Source organism: Glycine max, chromosome 3, assembly GCF_000004515.6.
Source record: "Glycine max cultivar Williams 82 chromosome 3, Glycine_max_v4.0, whole genome shotgun sequence".
Classification (NCBI taxonomy): Eukaryota; Viridiplantae; Streptophyta; class Magnoliopsida; order Fabales; family Fabaceae; genus Glycine; species Glycine max.
Window position 1 is genome coordinate 18,714,852 of NC_016090.4, and position 25,285 is coordinate 18,740,136.

General features: G+C 33.7%; 2 protein-coding genes across 5 annotated transcripts; one reads left to right on the plus strand and one right to left on the minus strand.

The window, feature by feature from the left end:
* Positions 1–15,960: 15,960 nt before the first annotated feature.
* LOC102665809 (uncharacterized) lies at positions 15,961–20,685 on the plus strand. 3 transcript variants are annotated; one of them, XM_006576523.4, is made up of 3 exons: positions 15,961–16,202; positions 17,301–20,001; positions 20,100–20,685. In XM_006576523.4, the coding sequence occupies exons 2-3, from the start codon at positions 17,401–17,403 to the stop codon at positions 20,379–20,381; spliced, it is 2,883 nt and encodes a 960-aa protein (XP_006576586.2). In that variant the 5' UTR covers positions 15,961–16,202; positions 17,301–17,400; the 3' UTR covers positions 20,382–20,685. The 3 variants fall into 3 exon arrangements, with proteins under 3 accessions (XP_006576586.2, XP_014628630.2, XP_006576587.2); XM_014773144.3 differs by lacking the exon at positions 15,961–16,202 and adding an exon at positions 16,244–16,815; XM_006576524.4 differs by lacking the exon at positions 15,961–16,202 and adding an exon at positions 16,832–17,017.
* A 1,246-nt stretch (positions 20,686–21,931) lies between these two features.
* On the minus strand, positions 21,932–24,253 carry LOC100815544 (uncharacterized). 2 transcript variants are annotated; one of them, XM_003520899.5, is made up of 4 exons: positions 24,123–24,253; positions 23,555–23,668; positions 22,894–23,083; positions 21,932–22,686 (listed from the first exon to the last, which is right to left on the minus strand). In XM_003520899.5, exons 2-4 carry the CDS (start codon positions 23,585–23,587, stop codon positions 22,151–22,153), a joined length of 759 nt encoding a protein of 252 aa, XP_003520947.1. In that variant the 5' UTR covers positions 23,588–23,668; positions 24,123–24,253; the 3' UTR covers positions 21,932–22,150. The 2 variants fall into 2 exon arrangements, with proteins under 2 accessions (XP_003520947.1, XP_006576585.1); XM_006576522.4 differs by having other exon boundaries at positions 24,063–24,131.
* Positions 24,254–25,285: the final 1,032 nt, after the last annotated feature.

Consider the following 25,285-nt stretch of genomic DNA (forward strand, 5'->3'; position numbering starts at 1 on the left):
TTTCCCAGTACTCATACAGGCTTTCTCCACTAAGTTGCTTGATGCCTGAAATGTCTTTTCTGATGGCAGTGGTCCTAGATGTAGGGAAAAATTTCTCCAAGAACACCCTCTTAAGGTCATCCCAGCTGAAAATGGACCTGAGAGCAAGGTAGTATAGCCAATCTTTTGCCACTCCCTCCAGAGAATGAGGAAAAGCCTTTAGAAAGATATGATCTTCTTGGACATCAAGGGGCTTCATGGTGGAACAAATAATATGGAACTCCTTAAGATGCTTATGAGGATCTTCACCTGCAAGACCATGAAACTTGGGCAACAAATGTATTAGTCCAGTCTTGAGAATATATGGAACACCCTCATCAGGATATTGAATGCACAAGCTTTCATAAGTGAAATCAGGTGCAGCCATCTCCCTAAGAGTCCTCTCACGAGGTGGAGGTTGAGCCATGTTCTCATTATGAAAGTTAGTAGTGGAATGTTCAAAATCAGAATATTCAGAATCACCCTCAACAGAATGCTCAAAATGCACAGAATGACCAGGATGCACACTATGCCTAACTAATCTATGAAAGGTTCTATCTATTTCAGGATCAAAGGGTTGTAAATCACCTGGACAGCCCCTAGTCATGCACTATATGCAGCAAATAATGTGTTTCTCAACAAGCACCTAACAAGGGGGTAAAACTACAGCTATACTCAAACGATATCAAAATGAGTTGAAATTTTGTAAGCAACACCCTAAAATCATGAAAAGATAGCACAAAAAATTTCAAACAAAAATTCAAAGTCTAACTATGAAAACTACCTAAGCAAAGTTTAGAAAAATAGGACAATAATACTTAAAAAAAACTTAGTAAACGACTGATTTTTGGAGCTTGGGAGACTTAAAGCCGGTTGTCACAATATGGGAAAATTTTTTCTACCCCAAATGCATATATAATAATAGTCGTTCTGATACCCGAAACAAAAGTTATGGCCGTTTTAAGTTTTTCTAAAAACAAGTTCCCAAAATTTTTGTCTCTCTCAAATACTGCCACACCAAGTGCTCCTGGTATTTTTCACACAAAATATAGATCAAAAGAAGCTACCACACAAAAAATCAGCCAAAAATAACAACTCTAACTATCAAAACAAAAATCGCTAATTAAATTGCAAAATCAGTCGCTAATCATTGTTCATCACTATTCACAGCAAAACACAAGCTGAATCAGTCGCTAAAAATAGTCGCTAAAAATAGTCACTAAACGGGGAATGCAACTAAAATGCAAAACAGAACGCTACACAAAATAAGATAACTAAACACTATTATGAACCTTTGGCCCACTGCTCCCCGGCAACAGCGCCAAATTTGATCGAGGTCGTACCCGAATCAAATAAACATTAAAAATGTAGTATCTAGGAAGTGATCCTAGGTCGTCTCCCAACGAGCAATGGTCAACCAAACGTTCATAACAGATAGTAATAAAACAGTAACGAATTGGGGGGGTTATTTGTTTTTGCAATTTAAACAGCGAGCAAATTTTAATTAGAAAATAACATAATTAAAACATGTTTTTTCCCCTTGACTCACAAGCAAGTCTCTTATCCTAGGTTACGAGAATTTATCCTTAATCAGTTCAACCTCTTAATCTAACCTTAAATTAAATTACTAAGCGAAAATTAACATAAGACTGTCATTATGTGATTAAGCAACACATACACCAATTGATCATGAACGAAACTAATCATTAAGCATGAACATAAATTAAGCACAGAGACAATTAATAAAGCACTAAGCATGCATGGATTAATAGCAACAAATACAGAGTAATTGGTGAAGAGAAAAAACTGAGCAGAATTCAATAGTAATAATAAAACCTCAAAGAGAGTTGTGCTTGATCCTCAAGAGAAAACAATGCTGGAGACTTAGCCTTCCATTTATCAGTAGAAAACGAAATTGCAGAATGAAGCAGAAAATAAAATTTTATTGCTACGTGAATAGTAAAAACTAGAATTGCAAAACCTAAAATTATTCTTTCTCCCAAAATGAAAAGACTCCCTAAACTAAAACCTTGGTGTTGTTATATAGGTTCTCAACCCCCAAAGCTTACAAATCTGTTTTAAGTCCAAGACCATAAATAAAATAAAATATGAACAAGATAAGATAAGATTAGATGAAATAAAATCTAGATAAGATAAGATAAGATAAAATCTAGATGAAATAATATCTAGATGAGATAAAATCTGGATAAAATAAGATTTGGTAGAATAAAATTGTCTACTCTCTTCAAGTCCAAGCCCAATTGCTTATAATTCTCCTGAAATTAAATTAAAAACACAAAATTAGTCCAGTAGGCCCAAATGATAAAACTGCATAATTAATTTGACAATTAAGGCTAATCAGTAATTAAAATGGTGACAAAAAGGGTTAAGAAATAGGAGAAAATGATGACACATCAGTCACTTTGCAATCCTTCATACACAGGGGCATGTGCTTCCTGAAAAGACTCTTGTCCAAGGTCACGAATCATATCCTCCAAGCAATCTCCCATTTCTACATCAAACGGTTTAGATTAGGGCTTACCCTACATGTCTATCATTTCACCATGCCATATCCATGTCGTATAATTCCTCTTAATTCAATCACACAACAGATGTTCCCGTATGTCATCCAGTATTTGTCTTCTACCATTCAAACAATTGATGCAAGGGCAATAATATTTTCCATCTTCATCTGGTTGACCTCTTTCTGTAGCAAATTGTAAGAACTGCTCGACGCCTTCCTCATATCTGGGCTGATGTGACTTTCATTCATCCAACTTCAATCCATCTAAGTTATAACTCTGTCATACTTGGTGAGTTGTCCGATGCATGAAAATCACACTTTTTTGTTATAGGTGTGGCCCTATCCCATTCAGGAAGACCGTCTTTTATGGTAGTTTCGTACGTCAAGGTTAATCCTATTTTGTTATATTTGACAAAATTTTGGCAGCATTTCGCATTTGATCTCCAAGTACACGACATGAAATCGATGAAATTAATTTCTCGATAATCAAGTATGCACTCAAAGAACAACTAGAAATGCATTGTACCGAAATTTCATCAAATTAAACAAAATAATGTTAACCTTAACGCATGAATCTACCATAAAAATATCAGTCTCCCCAAACTGTCCAAACAAACAATTCAAGATTGAATACAATGATTAATGCAAACTGTCCGCAAGAATCATTGCATTCAGTCTCAAACGGGAATCTAAGGTTCACTCATAATGAACACAATTTGTATATCATATATCAATTGTCTTTAATGACAGAAATATCAACAACAACAACACAAATCTATAAGACGCAATTATTTATTGAAGTTGTTTTTGTAAAAATTTCAATGGATCTCAACAAGTAATAATCAATAGCTATAAAAACAAGGAATTTTATTTGTCATATGGTACTATAAATACTAATAAAAAAAAAAGAGTTTCTCCCTAAAACGTAACCTCTAAATAAAAGGTAGGTTTAGATACTTGAGTGTGTGAATCAGAAGCACAGACATCGAACAGGAAGATCGTGTCTAATTTGCAGTTTTTACATAAGCAGAAACCATATTTATGGCAGCTGGTACATTACATTTATTTCAATGTCAAGACCACTACAGAACTGCACGTGTACACAACTTTGGTTTAACCAATTCCACCTAGTTTTAACAGTTTTAATGTCGTACTCTACAATGTCAAAAGAAGCAACATACACTATGGTTGCTTCTATTCCTAGCTGCATTGTTGTTAAATACAAACGAGCATAAACTTATGCTCATAAATTGCTCACAGATTTGGTCTAAGCGAAAATATTTCTTATACACTCAAATGGGTAAGTTACCTTGCCATAAACTACCATGATGTTCTTACATATCAAGTGGGTAAGTTACCTTGCCATTAGATACAAAGGCTCGAGAATTTTGGTTTTAGAAACATTGAAAACAATTTGTTTTGGTTCTTTGGATAGTGAAGAAAATTACGAGGATTTTCTAGATAATATAAATGTAAACATTTAGTAGGCGGTAAGTTGATCTCTTTGTTATTCTGTTGGTTTATTCTTCTAGTTTATGATAAGTCTAGTTTTTCTTGTCTCTGCAGTATCAGACATTGAATGAATCTCCTATTGGACATAACCAGTCCCCTAAAGTTACCTCAGAAGTTGTGGCCATCGCTGAAGATATTAATGACATGTAATTTATCAGTGCACAATCAGTTGAAGTCACCTCACATACAACAGACCTTGGATGTGATGGTTTATTGGAGGAAGATGAAAATGGAGCAAAGCAAAGGATAGTATAATTAAGGATGTAGATGTAATTGATGGATTGAGGAATATGTCAGAAAATCTATGTGCAGTGGTTGTGAATGTAAGTGACAAGTTTAGATTGTCTCTTAACTGCAAAATTTCTATAAACTTACAGGATGGGAGAAGGCTGAAAATGAAGGGACGGGTTTAAAGAAGCAAGTCCAGGCACTGACTCTTAGAAATTCAACACTTGAAGATAGAGTCACCCATCTAGACAGTGCACTTAAGGAGTGTGTTAGGCAGGTAAGACAAACAAGGTGTTTATAACCTGGAAAATAAGGTATTATGGTTCCAAGTCTCTATGTTGATTTCTATTTTTTTTCTTTCTTCGAATGAAGGCTGATTAATTTTGCCTAATGCTGATATGACTTGTTTATGTACTATGTCAGTAGTATATTGCTCTAATTCATATTGATTTATGTAGTCATTTGGACCAAGATCATTCAACATTAGGGTTCACTTGCTTATCATCCAGAATAGAATATATCTAATACATGATGTTTCTATTAATAATATAGCTTATCAGTCACACTAAAAGAATAGAACAGCATTGCTAGTTACCTCAAACTTGAAGAGTGCAATTGATGAATGAACAGCCCTGAAGAAAGCAAACCACCAAGGTAGAGGGAGAGGTACTCCCTACGCCTTGCAACTAAATCTGCCGCTGAGAAGCAACCAAAAGCCAAAGAAGAGAAAATAAATATTAGAACTTGGCATCAACATAGATATACTTGCCTGAGAGGTAATTTGCTGAATTAAAGGAATAGTACTGCCAGTAATTATAATGTCATTGACATACCCAAGGAGATATACAGGGCAAATTGACCAAACTAGGTTATTATAGAATAACAAAACTTGAAACTTTTGGAAAAATCGGTGGTTAAATCTTAAATCCTATTTTTCACCTACTTAGATTCGTTTTTTGGAAAAATTGGTTGACCAAATCCCCTTCTGGAAATGCCCAGGCATTCCTCTTTCAATTTCGAGCATTTTGACATATTATAGGCCTCAAACGGACATTCCTATCAAAAGTTATAACCATTTGAAGTTTACTTGCACAAACCCTAACTAAAGTAAGATAGTCTGAAGCATGGGGGTTAACTATGGAGTACAGGGGTGGTGAAAAATAGCCATATAGGGTTTAACTTAACAAAACTCATTTCAAGAAATTGCAGAGAAGGAATTACCTGACTAAAACTGCAGTTTTGAATGCTGAAGTCGGACTCCAACGGACCCCAGCGATCACGAACCCCGACGACGGTCACGAACCCCAGCGACGATGATGGTGTGGAGGAGACCACAGTGACAGGTCTTCACGGTGAGGGAGAAATAGGCTTTTGTTTCATTTCTGAGACTGAGCTGGCGCGCGGGGGGAGAACCTTCTGGGTTTTAATTTATCTATAACCCAACATCGGTTTTATAAAGAAAATCGATGTTAACATCAATTGGTTAACATCGGTTTTTTAAAAGAACGATGTTAACCAGTTGATGTTAACATCAGTTTTTCAATAACCGATGTTAACCAATTGATGTTAACATCGGTTTTTAAAAAACCGATGTTAACTAACTCGACTTATTTACAAAAATATCACCATGTTTTTCTTAACATCGGTTTTTTGAAAAATCGATGTTAATCTTGCGATGTTAAATCTATATTTTGTAGTAGTTGTAAAACGTGTGGGGCAGGTGAGGCATCCAAGTGGTTTGACTCTATGTTATAATGGAGAGTTGGAGTGGGAGACAAATTCAAGTTTTGGGAGGATACATGGAACAGGAACAGTCCTTAGCGATCAAATTCCCAAGAATTTATCTTAATGCCTAAAATAAAGATCAAGTTATTGGTAATTTGGGGGAGTGGGTACAAGGTGAATGGAGTTGGAAGTTACTTTGGAGGAGAGAGTGATTTGTATGGGAAATGTAGTTGGTTGATAGATTTTATGAGGAGATAAGAGGGGTGAGGATTCATAGGGAGGAGGAGGATGTGTGGTCATGAAGGGAGAGCCTTACTAGAGATCACGGATGGATTCAGAAACATAAAGAAGGGTTGGATTTTTTTTTCTTCCTTTATAATTGTTTATATGTCTAACTTTTAGTAAATAATAATTTAAAAAAGTTATTATTTTTACACATAAAATTAAAATTAATTTTTATATTAAATGATGATAACCTTAATTATTATTATTATTATAACAACAAACACACAATTAATTTTACATTAGTTATCACTTTAATCATTGCAATAAAATAACAAACACAATAAATTTTATGTAATTTTATACTAATAAACATTAACCATTATTATAATAACAACATACAAAATTAATGTGTGTGTGTGTGTGAAAGTTATCTCGAGTCCTTGCTCACCCCTTCTAAATCCGTTCCTAGTGGGAGATTATACAGTGAGAGAAACATACATAGTACTACATGCGTGTGCATTTAAAAATGAGTGTGATGAGGTTTTTAAAGACAATTGGAGGATCAAAACACCACAAAAAAAAAAACGGAGGATGTTTAGAAATAGATTCACCATGAAGGATATTTAGAAATAGATTCCCCATTGGAGAAAACTTGAGAAGGAGAAATCTGTTGAATGATGATACCCACTTTGCATGAAGGAGAAAAGTCCATCTCGCATGTATTGAAGGATAAAATTTTAAGTTGCAGAGGCCAACCTCAACTTCATACACAGGGTCATATCTAAATGTTTAAGGCCTTGGCGGCTATATTTAAAGACTAATTTAATATAATTTGTCAAATCTCATTTTATTTTTTAACGACCGATTACAAAATTGCTAATGAAAGTTATATAATTAAGTATTTCTAAACTTTTACTATCAATAATATATAGAAAAAAAAGCATTCAATTTATCTTTTAACATAGTTAATATTAAACAAAAAATGAGTAGTTATAATTTTACAAAATCACTTTCAACAATAACAATAATTACAAGTATTATCAATAACTCTTTAAAATACAATGTATTTGAAATTTTTTTTTTAAAATAATTAATATTTTTAGAAAAATATAAATTTCTTTTGTCTATACATCTTGCAATATCTTTATAATATTATATAAAAATCCAAATAAATAATTAATATATTTTTAAAAACATAACATTTTTTAGGCCTTAGATAATTTGAGGGCCTAAGAAAACTTCCTAAATGACCTTATTGCCACGACCCTATTCATACCCGAGAGGTAGCTTTGATGAAGACACTCGTAATAACCTTACGTGAAGATGGATATGATAATATGCTGAGGTATTTTTATAGCATGAGAGTGGGTGGTTACATAGTATTTATGATGCTGTCCTCTTATAAATATGGAGTAACCAATGCATTCTGGTGCTTTATATTTCAGTTACAATAATACTCATGTACAGTTATTTCTTTTGTAGAAACTCTTGGCATTTCTGATGCCTAGCCTTTTGATCAATACATAATTCTATTGCCGATAAAAAAAATTATTTTTGTTAGGCAGCAAATAATTACTTTTATTACATTAATTTATAACTTTATTTTATTAACTTTAAAAAAACTATATTCACATTTCAATCAAATATTTGATAAGTAAAATATTAACTATCCATAAGCCATTAATTATTAAGAATACTGCCCTTATTACAAAAATAGAGGATAATAATTAAAAAAAGTAGTAGCTGGTTGAATCAAAATTAGGTATGCTTCATGTTTAAATATTATCAAGTTGAATTACATTAGATCATAATTTAATAATAAATTGAAAGATTGATTTTAAAAAAAAAAATCATCAGCGTCCAAAACATGTTAGATATTTGATATAGTTGAACTATATATAAGACTACTAACATAAAATTTTCTTTCTAATTTGTTAACACAACTTGAGATAACACGGGTAGTTAATTTAATGTACTAAATTATTAATTAATTGAATTAATTAAATGATGACATGAGAATTTCGTTAATTAATCTCCAATTTAAAAACATAAGCTAAGAGCCTAAGAGTATTTTAAAGAATGCGATTTTGAAGAAAAACAATTAAAATATAATTTCCATTGAATAAATATATTCTTATTAAATAATTTATAGCATAAAAAATAATATATTAACATAGATGTTTAACGGTACTTTTCATTCTTCAAATTTCATGATTAAAAAAATGTCGTGATTTTATGACTTTACTAGTCAAATTTCAGTTGCGCGTGAATTGGATACCTAAATTTTCATCTCATTTATCATCAATTTTTTTTTTAAAAGATGATTGTACCCCTTCGGTACCTTGGGTCGGACTTAAGTCGAGCAGGCTTTCTTGTCTTAGTCCCTTCGTACTTACACACCTAAGACTGTAAGACTATGTACCTCTTCGACCCCCTTAGTCGAACCTTTGCTTGATGCCCCCATTCGGCATCCAACCAATCATGAGCTTTTAGGCAATTGTCTTTCTTGTCGAGCACGTCATGAGACCCTTAGCCCATGCACAATCATAAACGCTTGCGATGCTTCCTAGATAATCTTTGTGTAATAGCTAGATGAGATACGATGAACCACCCCGGAAAGATCGGGTTTAGGGAGATATGCTAAACCTTAGATGAACCAAACGCAGGGCAAAATAGAAGTAGATTTCACTTCACACTAAATGTTTTTAGGCTAAAGGGATGTGCAGGATCATGATTTTAAAAGACTATTTTAAACAATTAGCCGATACATGATAATTTTCATGAAGATTTCATTGTCACAATCGGGATATCATGTCTATATTGTTGTATATATGCTTTGCCAATAAATTCAACACAATTGAAAAAACGATGATCTTGATATCCTGTTGCACCACAAAGAAAAAATTGATATCAAGAATTGGAGAAAAACCTAATAGCTTGATATTGGTTAGAGCATTGGAGAACAAAGAAACATGGTATTGATGGAACCCTGATTTGCGGATCCAATTTTTAGCATCAACAAACTGGGGAACCAATTTGGGGCTTTATGAAATTGGGGAAAAGAAAAGGAAAAAGCGGAATTAGAAAAAGAGATGGAAAGAACAATGTCACAATCTTGGAAGATTGATAAGTTGAGAAAGATTCGCCATAAAGAATAGAATTCTTTGATAAGAATCTAAGGTTTCACAGAAGAACCAACAGAAGCATTCTTTAACTGTGTCTAATTTGGAAATTTCATCAAAATTGTCTACAAAGTATTTAAGGAGTCTATTTATAACTCTCACTAATAATCCTAAATTCGTCCCAAGTCCCAATAACTAATCTAATAATTAAAAGACTTTAAAATAATAATAATAAAGTTAGTAGCTCATTACAAGTCCAAAATAGGCCCAAAAATATAATTAAAAACAAAAATAAATCTTATTATAAAAGTTGACTAAAATAAATGAACTTCACTCATTCTTCTCTTCCCTCCGTGAGAGAATTTAGTCTCTTGCCAAGTTCTTCTTGAAATCTTTTACTCCTTGCTGCTCAAGTGATTGGTCCATCCATATTGAGCTCACCTAAGTCAAACTCTTCCTCCTTGGATAGTCCTCTATCATGCCCTCAAATTGATGTCAAAGGTACCTACATCACAAAGAGTCAAGTCAGTCACATTAAAAGTGTTGCTCCCACCATAGTCTAGTGGTAAAGCAATTTTATATGCATTATAGTTCATGCACTTTAAAACTTGAAAAGGACCATCTCCCTTTTCTTGAAATTTACATTTCCTTTAGGAAGTAAATCTATTCTTCCTCAAGTGAATCCAAATCCAATCACCCGGTTTGATAACCATTTTCTTTCTCCCCTTATTGGAATATCTAGCATATTGTTCAATCTTTTCTCAATATGTGCTTTCCCCTTCTCATGCAAACTCTTAACAAAATTGGCTTTAGAAAGCTCATCCCTATTCATCATAGCAGAAGTGTTAGGCAAAGGTAACAAATTAAGAGGGAACAATGGACTAGAACTATAAACTACCTCAAAAGAAGAATAAGTAGTAGAGTTTACTATCCTATTATAAGAAAATTCAGCATAGGGTAGGCATTCCTCCCAAGCTTTCAAATTCTTCCCTACCACGTACCTTAGAAGTTGAGATAGAGTTTGACTTACCATGATGACGGGGATAGCACATGGGCTCAAGATTTCTCTCACCCATCCTTTTTCCATCAAGCTCTCCACTTGCCTTTGGATCTCTTTTGTCTCTTCTAGATTGCTTTACTAGCTTATTTGGTAGGGAAGCTCCTGGAATGAGACCAATTTAGTGCTCTATCCCTCTCAAAGGAGGTAACCCATGAGGGGTGTCTTTGAGAAAGAAATCCCCAAACTCCTTCAATAATTCTTCCGCACCTATAGGCAAAGAACTAGCAATAGAAGACAAACAATAATCATGATGCATTAGTAAATACGTAGGTTGCCTAGCTAGCATCACTCTCTTCACCTTTTTTTCTCTCATGAACAAGCTTTGTATTTCTCTCTCAGAATTTTCATCTTTTTTTTCTTCAGTTTCACTCTTTTTTTTTATCTCCACTCTTTTCTTTCTTTTCTTTCCTTTCATGTTTCTCTCTCATTTCATCAATTTTTTTTCTCTTCTTTTCTCTCTTGTTCTCTTTTCACTCTTATTTTTATTTAATCCTCACAAACTTCACTTGGAGACAAAGGTTTAAGGGTAACCTTTTTCCTTTTATGTACAAATGAAAATTTGTTTGTGACACCATTGTGGACAACATCCCTATCATACTGCCAAGGCCTTCCATGTAAGAGATGGCTAACCTTCATAGGAACTACATCAAACAATATCTCATCAACATATTTTCCAATGGAGAAGCATATCAAAACCTGTCTATCTACAACTAGCTCCCCATTCTCACTCAACCATTGAAGTTTGTAAGGCCTAGGGTGAGGGGAAGTTTTCAAAGCAAGCTTTTCAATTAATCTTTGGCTAGCTACATTAGTGCAACTACCCCATCAATAATCAAAGAGCATATTTTCCCCATGACCATGCACCTAATATGAAAAATGTTCTCCCTTTGAGTTTCATCTCTATCCTTACACACACTCCCTATTAACCTCCTAACCATCAAAAGATCACCTTCCAAGGGCTATACATCATGTTCACTTTCACTCTCGCTAGAAGAACTGGAAGAGCTAGAAGATGATGCACTAGTGATATCCCTATTGCCCAGCACGATCATAGTCCTTTTGTTAGGACATTGGGAGGCAATATGACCCTTTCCCAAACACTTAAAACATTTAATAGAACTCGCCTTTGAAGAAGTGAGAGTAGGGTTAGAATTATTTTTACCAAGGGCAGCACCTTTTTTATAATATTTGAATGAAGATCTTCCCTTCTTCTTGAATGTCTCCTTATGTTTCCAAGTTGAAGATCCTCCAAAGAGTCATAGTGGTGCAACTCTACAATGTCTTGGATCTCCCTATTGAGACCATGCAAAAACCTTGCCATGGTGGCCTCTTGAGACTCCTCAATTTGAGCCCTAATCAAGGAAATATCCATCTCTTTGTAATACTCATTCACACTCATATTTCCTTGAATTAGTCTTTGGAGCTTGTTGTGAAGGTCTCTCCCATAATAGGACAGCACAAATCTCTCTCTCAAAACTCTCTTCATGTCTTGCCAAGTATTAATCAAAGGCCTTCTCATCCTCTCAACATCACTCCTCACTTGATTCCACCACACTAAGGCATATCCCTCAAACTCCAGGGAGGCCAATTTGATCTTTTTTTTCTTCGTTGTAGTTGTAGCAAGCAAAGACTTGCTCAACCTTCATATCCCACTCAAGATACACTTCCGGATCACAAGTTCCTTTAAAATTAGGGATCTTTACCTTCACTCCCTCAATCCCTTCCTCCTTTGTCTACCTCCATATCTTCTATGATTTCTTCTCTCCCTATACCTCTCATTCCTCCATCCTCCCTTATCCTCTTCATACCCCTCATCTTCTCCATGAGAAGAATTAGATGATCTTACCATTCTTCTTCGCTCTATATTTTCAATCCTCACACTTAAAGCTTCACTACTCCGGTGTATTCTTCCCAAACTCTCCTCATTCTCCTTTCTCATTCTCTCCATCCTTTCTTCATTGTCATAACTCATTCTTCTCATTTGATCACCAAGTTTAATCATCTCTGTCATGAGCCTTGCAGTTTTTGGAGATGGTGGAGTAGCATCTCCACTTATAGAAGTCATACCTACAAGAAAAGTTGGTGCACAAGTAAAAAATAGAATAGGACCTCACCACTCAACTTAGTGTTTCACTTAAGTTCACTCGTGTATCACTCTTTCAAGGTTTTTTTCTTTTATAATATGCACTCTTTCCTTTTACCACTCTTGCTTCTTTTCAGTTCTTATGCAAAACCTTCAAGCTCAAAATCAAGAAATATTCAATGTGAAATATGTCACAAATCAAGACTCAACTCAATAAACCAAGAAAAGAAATACTCTAAGACAAAACTAAGGAATTTTAAAGACAAACAAAAATAATAAAAGGAATACTCAAAAAGAATGCCAAGGAAGACAAAATAAAAGACTCCAGAATGAAGAAAAGAATTGTCCAAGAATTGAACTATACTAGATGTAAATAACTTACAAGATAATTTTATTTTTTTTGAAATAGAAGTATGTAAAAACAAGAAAGACTCCGAATGCATTTTTTTGTGTTTTTTTTCTTCCTTTTTTTTTTATTTCTACACTTTTTATTTTATTTTGGCACACAATTCAAATTTGAATGCAAATATCTGATTGGAAAAATTCAAATCTAAACTGTAACAGAATTTTGCCTCCAAAATTGGATTTCTTTCTTCTTCTTTTTTACTTCTTTCTTTCCTTTTTTTTTTGCACGAATTTTAATACTATATTTATAAAAAAAAGATAAAATGTTATTGATACTAGATATAGTTCAGAAAAGAAAAATAGACTCAAAGAAATGAAACAAAGGAAGATGAAATAATGATATAGAGTTAAACAAAAAATTGACCGAACAAACAAGGATAGATAACACCTGATTTCAAGAACCAAAGCTCTAGTATCAATTGATGGAACCCTGATTTGCAGATCCAATTTTTAGCATCAACAAACTCGGAACCAATTTGAGACTCTATGAAATTGGGGAAAATAAAAGGAAAAAGCAGAATTAGAGGAGATGGAAAGAACAACGCCACAATCTTGGAAGATTGATAAGTTGAGGATGATTCGCCACGAAGAATAGAATTATTTGATAAGAACCTAAGGTTTCATACAAGAATCAAGAGAGACACTCTCTTAACTATCTAATATGAAAATTTCATCACTGTCAAGAAAGTGTTTAAGGAGTCTATTTATAACTCCTATTAATCATCTTAAATTAGGTCCAAGGTCCAATAACTAATCTAATAATTAAAAGACTTTAAAATAACATTAAAAAAGATAGCAACCCATTACAAGTCCAAAAATAGGCCCAAAAATATAATTAAAAACAATAATAAATCTTATTCTAAGAGTTGGATAAAATAAATGAGTTTTGTTTTTTCTTCTCTTTCCTCCATGAATTTAGTTCCTCGCCATGTTAGCTCACCCAAGTCAAACTTTTCCTTCTTGGATAGTCCTCTATCACATAGCAACAAAAAAAAAACGAAAGTCAAAGGTTTGAACCATATTGTTTAATGAGTGTGGTATTTATATTTTCTACTAAAAAGTTTCATAAAATTCATTGAAATCTATTTTTTTATAAAAAAAATCATTAAAATTTAGATACTTTTAAATACCACAAAACTTTTTATAAGTTGAAAATAATTTAAGCGAACAATAATCGATATACATTTAGGGGATGTTTGTTAGGTGAAACTTTTAATTTTCTAAAAATTTTAATTTCTGATGTTTGATATCCATCTTAAAAAAATTAACATTCCTAGTAAAAGATATTTTTAAAGAATGTTTTTTAAACGGTTTCCACATAAACTTTAAAAACTTTTTCATAGGAAGATGTATAAATCTTACTTTTTTGAGTTTAATTTTTCTTTTATAACAAGAAAAATATTATATTACTATTGTTACATTAAAGTAAATAATAAAAATATTATATAATTCTTTAATTCCTAAGAATCTTATCTAAATATTTTCAATCACTAATCAAACGAATTTAATTCATTTCAAGAAAAAAAAAATTCAGGATTCATCATGATTCTCGTACATTATTTTTTTTTATTACCCCATAAGCTTAACATCAAATAGTATTCTAACATATAATTTTTTTAATTTAAAAATGAAAAAGTTGTCTTAGCTTCAATTTTCCCCTAACACATCCTAAAACCACATGCCAAACGTTGATTAGCACGTTGAAATTGGGATATCTCCGGATCGGCGTGCGATGCGACTTTCACTATTCGTGGCGCAACGATATCTCCGGATTGGCGTTCCCGCGAAATACGTTTGGTTTTTTCGTTCCCATTTACTCTCTTTATAGCAAAAGACAAAACCACTGAATTAAACACAAATTAAAATAAAAAAGACAAAACCACTAAACTGAAATTAAAATAAATAAAAGGCTAAACGCGCTCAGCATTCAGATATGGCAACACGTAAGAGGGCCCCATGTTCCCGAACTTCGGGATTCGTGACAGCGAAACAAGTCTTCCATTGTGGGTCCCACCTGTTTCTTTCTTTCCTTCTTTCCACCGTTTCCATTGAAAACGAAACGCTATCTGCTTCAGTCACTCACTTCACTCCCAGACACACTCCCACTCACTTAATTAAAGCCAGTTCATCTTCCTTTTATTTTTTTCCCCACTTAAATATTAAAAAAAAGTTTTACTTCATCCTCTAATTAGATATCCTTTTTTCTTTTTATATTATTGAGTTTGTTAAATTTTTTTAACAAGTAAAAATAAAAGCAGAGATAACAAAAATTTTATAACGACTCACCCTCATACTTAATTAATTATGTTATTATATATAATTGTGTTTGTTAAATGTTATAATGAGAAATTTATAAAGACATTAAAAATTTTATATTATCCACTAATAAAAAATCAATGATATATTATATTAATAATTATAAAAATAAACAAATCTATTATGTATGATTAATAATTATAAAAATCAATGATATTCTAGTTTTTAACCTACTGTTTCTAACAGTATATTATATATTATTAGTTAAAATTTTGTTATAAATTATAGAACTCATTAAATATGAAGTATAGTTCATATTTTTTTAAAAAAATTAATAAACAAAATTGAATTTAAAAGCATTTATTAAAAAATTTGTTACAAACATTTATCTTAAATAATAATATAAAAAATGATTTCCATGTATAAACAATATAAAATCTTTTTGCAATATCATTTAAATAGAAATCAAATGATATATAAGTAAATTTTTTTATAAAATTTAATAAATTTACCCTACATTATAATTTCTGATTGAATAATCATATAAAAACCTTTTATATCATTATAAACTATTTTCTCATAAGAAAGTAACGTTTATATTCTCAAACATATATGTTATTTATTTTTTGGTAACTGCCTTATAAATCATACTATTACATTAACAGTTACTACTAGTAACTAAACAGTGCATTAAAACCAAGTTTTTTTTCCCCTCTTTTTCTTTTCTCTGTAGTAACGTAATCGATGATTATTCCTTTTCTCTTTTCTCAGCGAAAGAAAAACGCGGCACGTTAATACAAAACCGAAAAATAAAAGAAAGAAAGAAGGAAAGAAAGGAGAGAAAAGAAAAACATATACGAAGATGAACGAAGAAGAAAGAACGAAATGATGAAAGAAACAACAACAGTGGCCTCATTGTAATTCTTTCCTTCGCTTCTAAACTACGTCCCTTTTCGTTTTCCCATTACGCTTTGGATCCTTCTCTCGATCATTGCAGCCACACCCACGTTTCTTTCCGTTTTTCTATTTCCTTTTCTTTTCTGGGTAAGATTTCATGTTCTTGTTTCCTCAGAAATTTTTTGGACTGCGTTGTTGAACTTTGATTCTACATTTTGCATTTTGCATCTGTTTTTTTTTTCTTCTGTGTCTGACTCTGTTTTTCTTTTTTGTTAAAAAATAGCGAATTTGATCGTTATTTTTCATTTTTTTTTTCCTTTTTGGAATGTGGATTTTGTTGCTCTTGATTTTCTACGAAGAGGGTATCGTGCAGTTTTTGTTCTTGTTACAATTTTCTTTTCTCTCAGCAGCCAAACAGAGCTTAATTAGCTTTGTATTAATTTTCTGATATTTTTAATTAATTTTTTTTTTTGTTCTTTTTTCGGTTTTTGGATGGGGTTGGGTATTAGAAATTAGAAATCCGTCGTTTTCGTTATTAACGACTTTGTAGATATCACTGTCACAGTGTCGGATATGTCATTTTATGTTAAATTAATGGTGTGGATATGGTTCTTTGTATTTGGCTTGTGTCTCTGTTTCGGGTTACACGATGTGGGATTATGTGTAGTTAGCACCAAATTTAGAAAAAAAATTATATACCTTTTTTTTATGGTAAATGGAATTTAGTCACTGTTGTCTCTGTTTTGGAACTGAGGAGTAGGTATACATCATCACTTTGTTCATTGAATTAGAAAGTTGATGGGTTTGAACAAGTCTATGTGCATTTTTATTTATTCAATGCATTCAATTGTTTCCCTTTCACGTGGTTTTTCTTCCATAATTCATTCTGATCAATGTCAAAATCTTGTTCCATTCTTTTCTTGATCAATGTTGCTATTTGTGTTTGGTGCCATGAAGAAATGGTATCCGCTTTAATTTCATCCGTTTGTTTCCTTTGTAGATCGTTTGATTGTTAATTGTGTCATGGCATGGCGTGAACCCTTCTTTTCACAAACCTTGTCTCATAACTTTCACACTGTCTGAGGCCCATTTTTATTATCATTATTTTACTTCTGTTGGGCTATATACTTCTTGATATTTAGATAATGCAAAGTTTTTGTGTTTGAGACTTTGATTTATAATCATTTGTACCTTATTTTTCAAACACTTGGTTAAACTGATGCAATTGTGAACATTTACTGACAGATAATTGCCAGAGCGAAGAGAAACTATTTTGCAGCAATTAGCATATGGGTGAAGAAGCATCTGACTGAAGTGTGAAGTTTGAGTGTATATATATTGTGCCATGCCGATCAATATACATCCAAGAAATGGGTTTTTGAAGCCTGCTGAGGACATGGGATTTGGTTTGGAGTTCAGAAAGAGCAGCACAAAACAGCATAGCAGTTCAAAGACAGTGAAAGAAAGTTTGGTATTGCCCCATTCGAAACGAAGTTCGAAGGATGCTGATAAGTTGAAGCCAAAGAGTGATCTCAAACAGAAAGGCAAGATGGATGCAGAAGGGAAGATTCAGAACTCCGAAACTGTGAGGAGGAGGGCAACAGAAAGAGATGAACTTGTCAAGCACATGTCTAATTTGCCAGGCTATCTCCTGCGCACCGATAAAGTAGAAAACTTTCAAGAGAAAGCTTTTAATGTTGGCGTTCTAGACTGGTCTCGGCTTGAGAAGTGGAAGCACAAGCAGAAGCATATCCCAGTACTAGCTAGTAGTTTCACATCTCTCAATAGCAGTGAATTGTTATCAAGAACAGCTACCAAACCATCTACCAGTGTTGGTGGCAAGGAAAAACTTAGTGATAAGAAAAGTTTGCCTTCTTCAGGCATCATCAAGTCATCTTATAGGGAATCCCTTCCTGAAAGTGCCAAGCTTCCTTTTTACGATGTCAAACGATTTGAATCTTCCAAAAGTGTAACTAAGAGCATTGGAGATGAGAAGAGCTTGACACCCAGGGCGTTTGAGTCCTTTGGCAACAAAACTCACTTAGATATATCACTTGAAAAGAAGAGGAGGAATGGCTATAGTAAAAGAAGTTCACATGCCAAAAATTTTGAATCAAAGGCGAAACTCCATGGGATCTCATATCTTCCTAATGAAAATGGTAGGGACGATGGAGCTAAGCAGAACATGGAAGATTTGCAAGAGCATAAACACAAGAAAAAAGAGAGAAATCATAAGTCCAGCTCTGATATGGGACATCCATCAGTAAAATCAAAAGGCAAAGGGGCCTCATCCAGTTCTAAGAAAATGAGTTCCAGCTGTAGTGAAACCAGGAAAAAGGTGGATCAGCTGCAGGAATTGGATTTTGACGGTGGTCAGAAACATTGCCATAGCAAGCCAAGTAATATTGTGCTTCTTTGTCCCGGAGAAATTCCCCAGTCAAGTTCTTCAGAGGATTTTCAGCTTTCTGAATCAAGAACATCCTCGGTAGAAAATTTTTCGGAATCAACCAAAAGTAGTTTGTCATATGTTTCCCTTCCTGATGAGGATTACACAGCAGATGGATGTTCCGAAATCCCTCCATCAGGGCCACCGTGTTCTGCAGTTGAGTTTTCTTCTTCGGAAACAATGCAACACAGCATTAGTACTGATATGGGTGTAGACCATTCTTCTGTTGTGTCTAAGACACCATCTTCCATAATACATAAGATGTCTAGTCTGCAACCTGCAAGTGGTTGCTTTGAAAAGGATATGTTAGACTCTAAGCTGAGAGATCAGTATGCCTTCAGTAAGTTGAAGGAATCACTGGACCAGGAAACTGCTGAGCTGACAGCTCAGAAGGAAATGAATCCATCCCATAACCGTCGGTTTAGCTTCAGCTTAAGTCGAATTGGAAGAAGTTTCAGTTTCAAAGAGGGGCCCACGCTGCCACAATATAGTTCCGTGTATGTTAGTGCAAAGTCTGGTCCGGTGACGCCTCAATCTTCTGTTCGTTGGGATAATCCAAGCAAAGAGAAGGTTAATAGTCATATCAGAAACCGGTCCAGCCCCTTGCGGAGGTTGTTAGACCCTTTATTGAAGCACAAGGCATCAGATAAACACAATTCAGCTCAAAGCAGTCAGGCACTAGAGGGTGGAAGTGCAAATTCAAGCTTCAGGACTATTGGTGTCAATGAATCACTGCTGGCTGAAAAGAGCAAAGGATCATCAGTTCAAGGCCTCTTGCAGCTTACAATAAAAAATGGAGTGCCCTTGTTTAAATTTGTGCTCAACAATGAAAGAAAGATTTTTGCTGCTACCAGGAATAGTTTAGCATCACTCGAGAAGGGTGATTTAGGCAGCTGTTTTACATTCTACCTGGTTAATGAAATTAAGAAAAAGAGTGGTGGATGGATAAGCCATGGAAACAAAGAAAAAAGCTGTGGCTATGCCTACAATGTTATTGCTCAGATGAAGTTTTCTAGCTCTAAAATTGCCGAACCAACCAATCAGAACTCCAGTAGAAAGTGTATGGTTAAAGAATATGTTCTGGTGAGTGTTGAAATCGGCCAGACAGATCAAGGACCACCTAAGTTCATCCAGAGCGTGGAGCTGGCAGCTGTTGTTGTTGAGACCTCATGCGAAAAGACCACTGAAGGACTGCATGATGATAACAACATGCTGAAGAAAGGATGCTCAAAGTGCTTGACAGATGAAAGATGCTTGTGCAGTTCAGGAGAAAATGAAGCTTCTGATTGCACTACTGTTATACTTCCAGGTGGTGTACATGGTTCACCAAACAAAGGTGAACCTACACCTTTGATCTATCGATGGAAAACCGGGGGATCATGTGATTGCGGGGGTTGGGACATTGGTTGCAGACTGCTTGTGCTCTCCAACCAGAACCAGAATTCAAGTATTCCAAAGAGCTATAAACCTTATAATGATCGTTTTCAACTTTTTGTTAAGGTACAGCTTTATAGTTCTACATGAGGGGGTGCTTCTATACAATTATAAATATTGTGGACTTCTCATTTACATAGTATTATCCTTATCATTGCTTTCAGGAAGGAACTGAGAAAGACACATCACTTTTCACTTTGTTACCACTGAAGGATGGTTTCTACTCGGTTGAATTCGACTCAACAATCACTCATTTACAGGCATTTTTCATTTCAGTTGTGGCTTTAAGCTGCCAGAAACTACCAGGTTCCTTGGAAATGGGTAGCATGCATGAAGAGGTCCTTAACCTTAAGGAACCCAGTTCCATGAACAACAGAAAACTTCAGGGGAAAGCACCTTTAAAATATGCTCCAATACCTCCACTATCCCCTGTTGGCAGAGTTTAAGTTCACAAGAGGTTTACTTTTTTGTTGTTCATACTTCATAGTTATTATTACTATTAGCTTTTAAGATCATCAAGTAGCTAAGAAATAGCAAGTTAATGCAGTTCAATGCAATTGTGTCATGAATGTTACTCTTACACTTGATTTTTACACTTCTATTTTACACCTACCTTCTATGTGATAAAGGGATGGAGGTGGAAAAAGGAAAATGTGATTTTCCCCCCTCTTTCTTTTTACTGTAAAAGGTGATGTATAAAACGAAAGTGTAGAAAATCAAGTTTAGGAGTAACATTTTTGTTTCTCTTTATTTTCTTCTGTTTCCCTTTCATACATGCAATCCAGTATAGAAAATAAACAAAAGTTCATTGCAGAAACTGGGATGGTCGATGTATTATCGTAATCATTGTACAAAAGAAATCGCTGCAGCAACACCATCTTTTTAGAAAACGAAACCTCAATGAATAAATACCAGCAGGGACATCCTCTGCACTAGTTGAACTCATTAAAAAGGAAACTGAAACTATAAAATCAGAAATCCTTTTGGCAACTCACTGAACATTATTGACATGGGGATGATCAAGTATATGTTCCAGCTTAGTTACTAGTCTCAAGTTCGAGGCTGAGGATCAATACCAAAAAATGTGAACTCGCAAATTAGTCATTGAGAGTGACTAGATAACGTTTACTCAGCTTAAATATCTAAAATTAGTCATTCATTGTAAACATTTTATTTTTGGTCGATATATACTTAAAAAAATAAGAATACGAACTTAATACCATTTTCTGAAGTTCGGATTAACAGAGAATTTTAAATCTTAAGCCAAAATGCTCAACTCAGCTAATTTGTACATCTCTATTCATTGATTTTTATTTTTTTTTTGTATATTTTTAACAAGATATGCTATTGGATATGTCACACATAATAACAGATTCAACGGTATATGTTTTGTTTTTGTTTTTTTATAAACCACGAGTTAATATTTCGAATTGAATAAGTTTATGTATGAAACCGAATATTTTTACTTGAAATTAATTGGCAAAAAAGGCACTGTTTAATCTATTCATTAAATTATTTCCTATTTAGAAGAGATGGTTGCTTCCCAGCTTCTGAATATGATCAGCACATCTTGATAGCACTGATTAATGGTGCTTTATGTGGTTTAGAAGAGCTTATTTATAATTTACCTAAACATTTTCGTATGATGTAAACACTTGTAATTACAAGAGCTTATAAAAATAACTTATAATTCTCCAGAATATGTCCTTAAGCGGTTATCAGCTTATTTTAACAAATTCTCCAGAATAACATACGAAAATAGCTTACAGTTTCTATGAAAACAGTATAACTTTATATTCACTTTCAATTATAAAAACAACTAATACAAACATTAGTACTTACATGATAAATGCTTAATTAGGTAGTTTACCCAAAGGGAACCAATACGAGTTAACTAAATTGTTAGGAATTGGAAATGCATCATTGAGTCGCTGACCATACTAGCATAGTAGCATCTTCGGAATTTAAGCTTATACATATGATTTACATGAGACTGCAGGCACTTTATCAAAATTTCATTAATCCACATCCCAACTTCTACAGATTATTTGTTGTACAGTCAAGTTGTAATCTTACAACTCAGAATCTTTGGAGATGAGTGACGATTCGGCCCCAACGTAACAAAAATGGATACAAACATAGAAAGTGAGAAGGATCAAGGATGAGCTACAGAGTGAACTTCCTATCTATCTATATATTGCAAAGTTTGATGAATTCACAAGTCTACTGGGGAAGCATGATGGACACAAATAAACCACTGTCCATCAATCTTTTCAAACACATTCGTTACAAATTGACCTCCCCATCTGCCCCCTTTCGTCTTTACAAATTCCATGCAAGTGACATACCCCATATCCCCTCTAGCATGAACCTTAATGTCTTCTAGCTTAATTTCTAGCGGGAATTCATAGTTAGCCCATACAAAATTCCAGCTCTCGATAACATCATCATAACCGGATATTCCTCTCAAACCAGGGTGGACACAACATACCCCATCCCTTTTTGCCCACAGGGCTTGCATGGCTGCAAGGTCACCCGTCCTGAATGACTCGTAAAACCGACTGTTTGCTCCACATACCGTTGTCTTGCTATCTTTCTGAAGGTTTTTCAGAGTATCCCTTATTTCTGCTGCTTTAGCATAATTCTCTTCAGCTATGGCATGCTGTAGCTCCTCTTCCAAAGTCTGCTCATCCAATGCTATGTTGTCGCTACTCAATATGCTCTCAGAATCTTCACTTTTTACTCCCAGTCCTGATAAAAATCAAAGGCATTTTTAGACAACGAAACACAAAATTTAGCAAAATCATAAGTACTGCAAAATTGGGGCATAGATGCAAAAAGAATTGGACTCAAGCAAAATCTAAATGAGAAAAAAAAACACTGTCTGCTTATACTCTTAAAATTATCCAAAATGCAAATACCAATGTGAATTTTAAGGTTTTAAGTATAGATACTTACTGAATCTTCCCATTTGCAACTTCGGAAATTGACTAGGCAAAAGCCACGGTTGGTCTCCTCTTCCAAAACTTTTGCCCAAAACTAATCTGTTTGGAGTAAAGGAAGGCAGACAAACATGATGGAGCTTCCGAAAGCTACCGGTTAATGAATGCGGCAAGATATTAAACTCCTTGGTAGTAGAAGAAAGTCCCTTCATTAAAAAGTTAAAATCAATTCACTGTCTTGCAAGGGAGAACATCTGCTAAACAAATAAAAAAATATATATACACAACCATTGAGAGGAAAAGTATAACTTTATCCTCACTCCTCAGCAATCCATAAAGTCGATTTTCTTCAGCTAAATTCAAGGTTATCTTATTTGCAACCAAGCAATGGAAATTATAAGCATATATATTAATATAATATACCAGCTTCTAACAGACTTGGAAATCAATCAAAGCAGACACGCCGCCATTGAGAAAGCCTTCTTTATTTTCCAAAATTCTTTTTCAAGTAGTTGAAGTGAATCCAGATTCATTCCTAGAATTCTTATCCAGTATATTGTAGATCAACACAAATGCTTGTGTATAGTAATTTTCCAATAACCTAAGCAAGAGACTTCTCAATCCCACAAAATATTACATAAGACAAATTTTGGATTAAAAGTAAAGGGTCAACTCACATTGAAGGATAAGGTGGTTCCGTAAATGGCCATAGTTGAAAATGCTTATTCCACCAGGAACTAAGAAAATGACTTTGAGCAGGCGAGAAAAAATAACAGATAAGGATGCTTATCCTGAAAATCACAAGAAAAAACCAATGATAAGCCTGCACTTGAGAAAGAATCAAAGCATATTTGAACTTCACACCATAACATCGGGGGGGGGGGGGGGGGGGGGACAGCTCAAATTATCAAAAAGAATATCAAGAACAAAAACAGAAATAAATTCTCTCCCCTAAAAATAAGTGAGTTGAAATCCAAGAGAGTTCCCATATCTGAGATCTTTACACCCCCCAAGAACAAAATTTAGCAAACCAATTGTATTCAAGATTAAAAACGAAAACTTTACAAATTTGAGGTTAAGAAAAACCACATAGAAGAAGGGAAAACAATTTGGGTATGCTTGGAAACTTCAAAAGATAGAAACACAAAGCAAATAACAAAGAAACAGAGGAAAAGGAGCAGTAACTAGTAATAACTAAGAGAATATCCAATAATAGCAATAGCGGCAAGCATTTTGGAGTGTAACCTTGGAAGTGGAAAATCGAAACAGTGTGGAAGAAGAAGCAGAGATCAGCAGAGAGAACAAGCGCATGTGGCAATGCCAATGTGTGCTTCGTTGATTGAACGAACATAAGAGGGTAAGATTTTCTCCTATCTGAGACGAAAAGGGAAACGTTATATGCGAAACGGTGTCGTTTATTTGCATGAATAAATTTTCTTACCTCGAAACTTAAACCTAAAAAGAAACTAATTACAAAATCAAGTATAATAAATGTATATTTTAGAAGTCAAGTATAATAAATGTTCCAATTTAAAATTTAAATAAAAATATTCAAAGACCATAAATTGTTACCCTTTAAACTTTGATATAAAAAATTAGGTCAAATGTCATTTTTATTTCATGAAATATTTGTTCATTAGTCAAATGACTTATTTAATCTTTGATTTTTTTTGTTTAAATTTGTCATTTATCTTGTAAAATATTCACTTTGGTCATTCATTTATTTAAAAAGAGTTAATTTGGTCCTTATTATCCCTTTATCGTGAAGGTCGTAAGAGGAACAATTAAATGTACACATTGATATGTGATATGTATTTTTTTATTCTAATTTTTTTTTAATTTTTTAGTGAAAACTAACCATTGGGCATGTTTTGGGATGTTACCATTGGTATTTTTAGTATAAAAGGTTTCAAAATTTAGGGTTACTAACTTGGTTCTTTGAGCAAGAGGAGGAAATGGTTGAAGAGGATGATTGTTGTTTGTTGTGTGATGTCAAGGATTATTATAGTTCTGATTTTGATGTTCTTGAATTTGATTATTATTAAGGGACAAGTAAACAATGAAAATGTACAATGTTGTTGAATTTGCTCATTGTTAAGGGAGTAATTATGCTATGATGTTTGGAGTTGTTCACATGCAACTAGATTTCAAAAGGACCAATTTGAACTATTTTAAAAAATTAAGGATCAATTTGAACCATTTTAAAAAAGTTAAAAGACCAATTTGAATATTTTTTATAAACTCAAAGGACCAATCTAAACCATCTTAAATAGCCCATGACTGCCTCAAATAACTCTTTTTTGTGTCACCTAATTGAAACACTGAACAAACAAAACTCAGACTAAATTCATACCAATACTCAGGACCAAATAAACCATGCATTTTTCTTGCAAAATAAACCATAATTT

Coding starts and splice junctions, on each gene's coding strand:
- LOC102665809 (XM_006576523.4), top strand. CDS start 17,401: ATGCCGATCAATATACATCCAAGAAATGGGTTTTTGAAGCCTGCTGAG. Junction 20,002..20,099: donor GTTTTCAACTTTTTGTTAAG/GTACAGCTTTAT, acceptor CATTGCTTTCAG/GAAGGAACTGAGAAAGACAC.
- LOC100815544 (XM_003520899.5), bottom strand. CDS start 23,587: ATGGCCATTTACGGAACCACCTTATCCTTCAAT. Junction 23,084..23,554: donor GAACCACCTTATCCTTCAAT/GTGAGTTGACCC, acceptor TTTTTAATGAAG/GGACTTTCTTCTACTACCAA. Junction 22,687..22,893: donor GTTGCAAATGGGAAGATTCA/GTAAGTATCTAT, acceptor GATTTTTATCAG/GACTGGGAGTAAAAAGTGAA.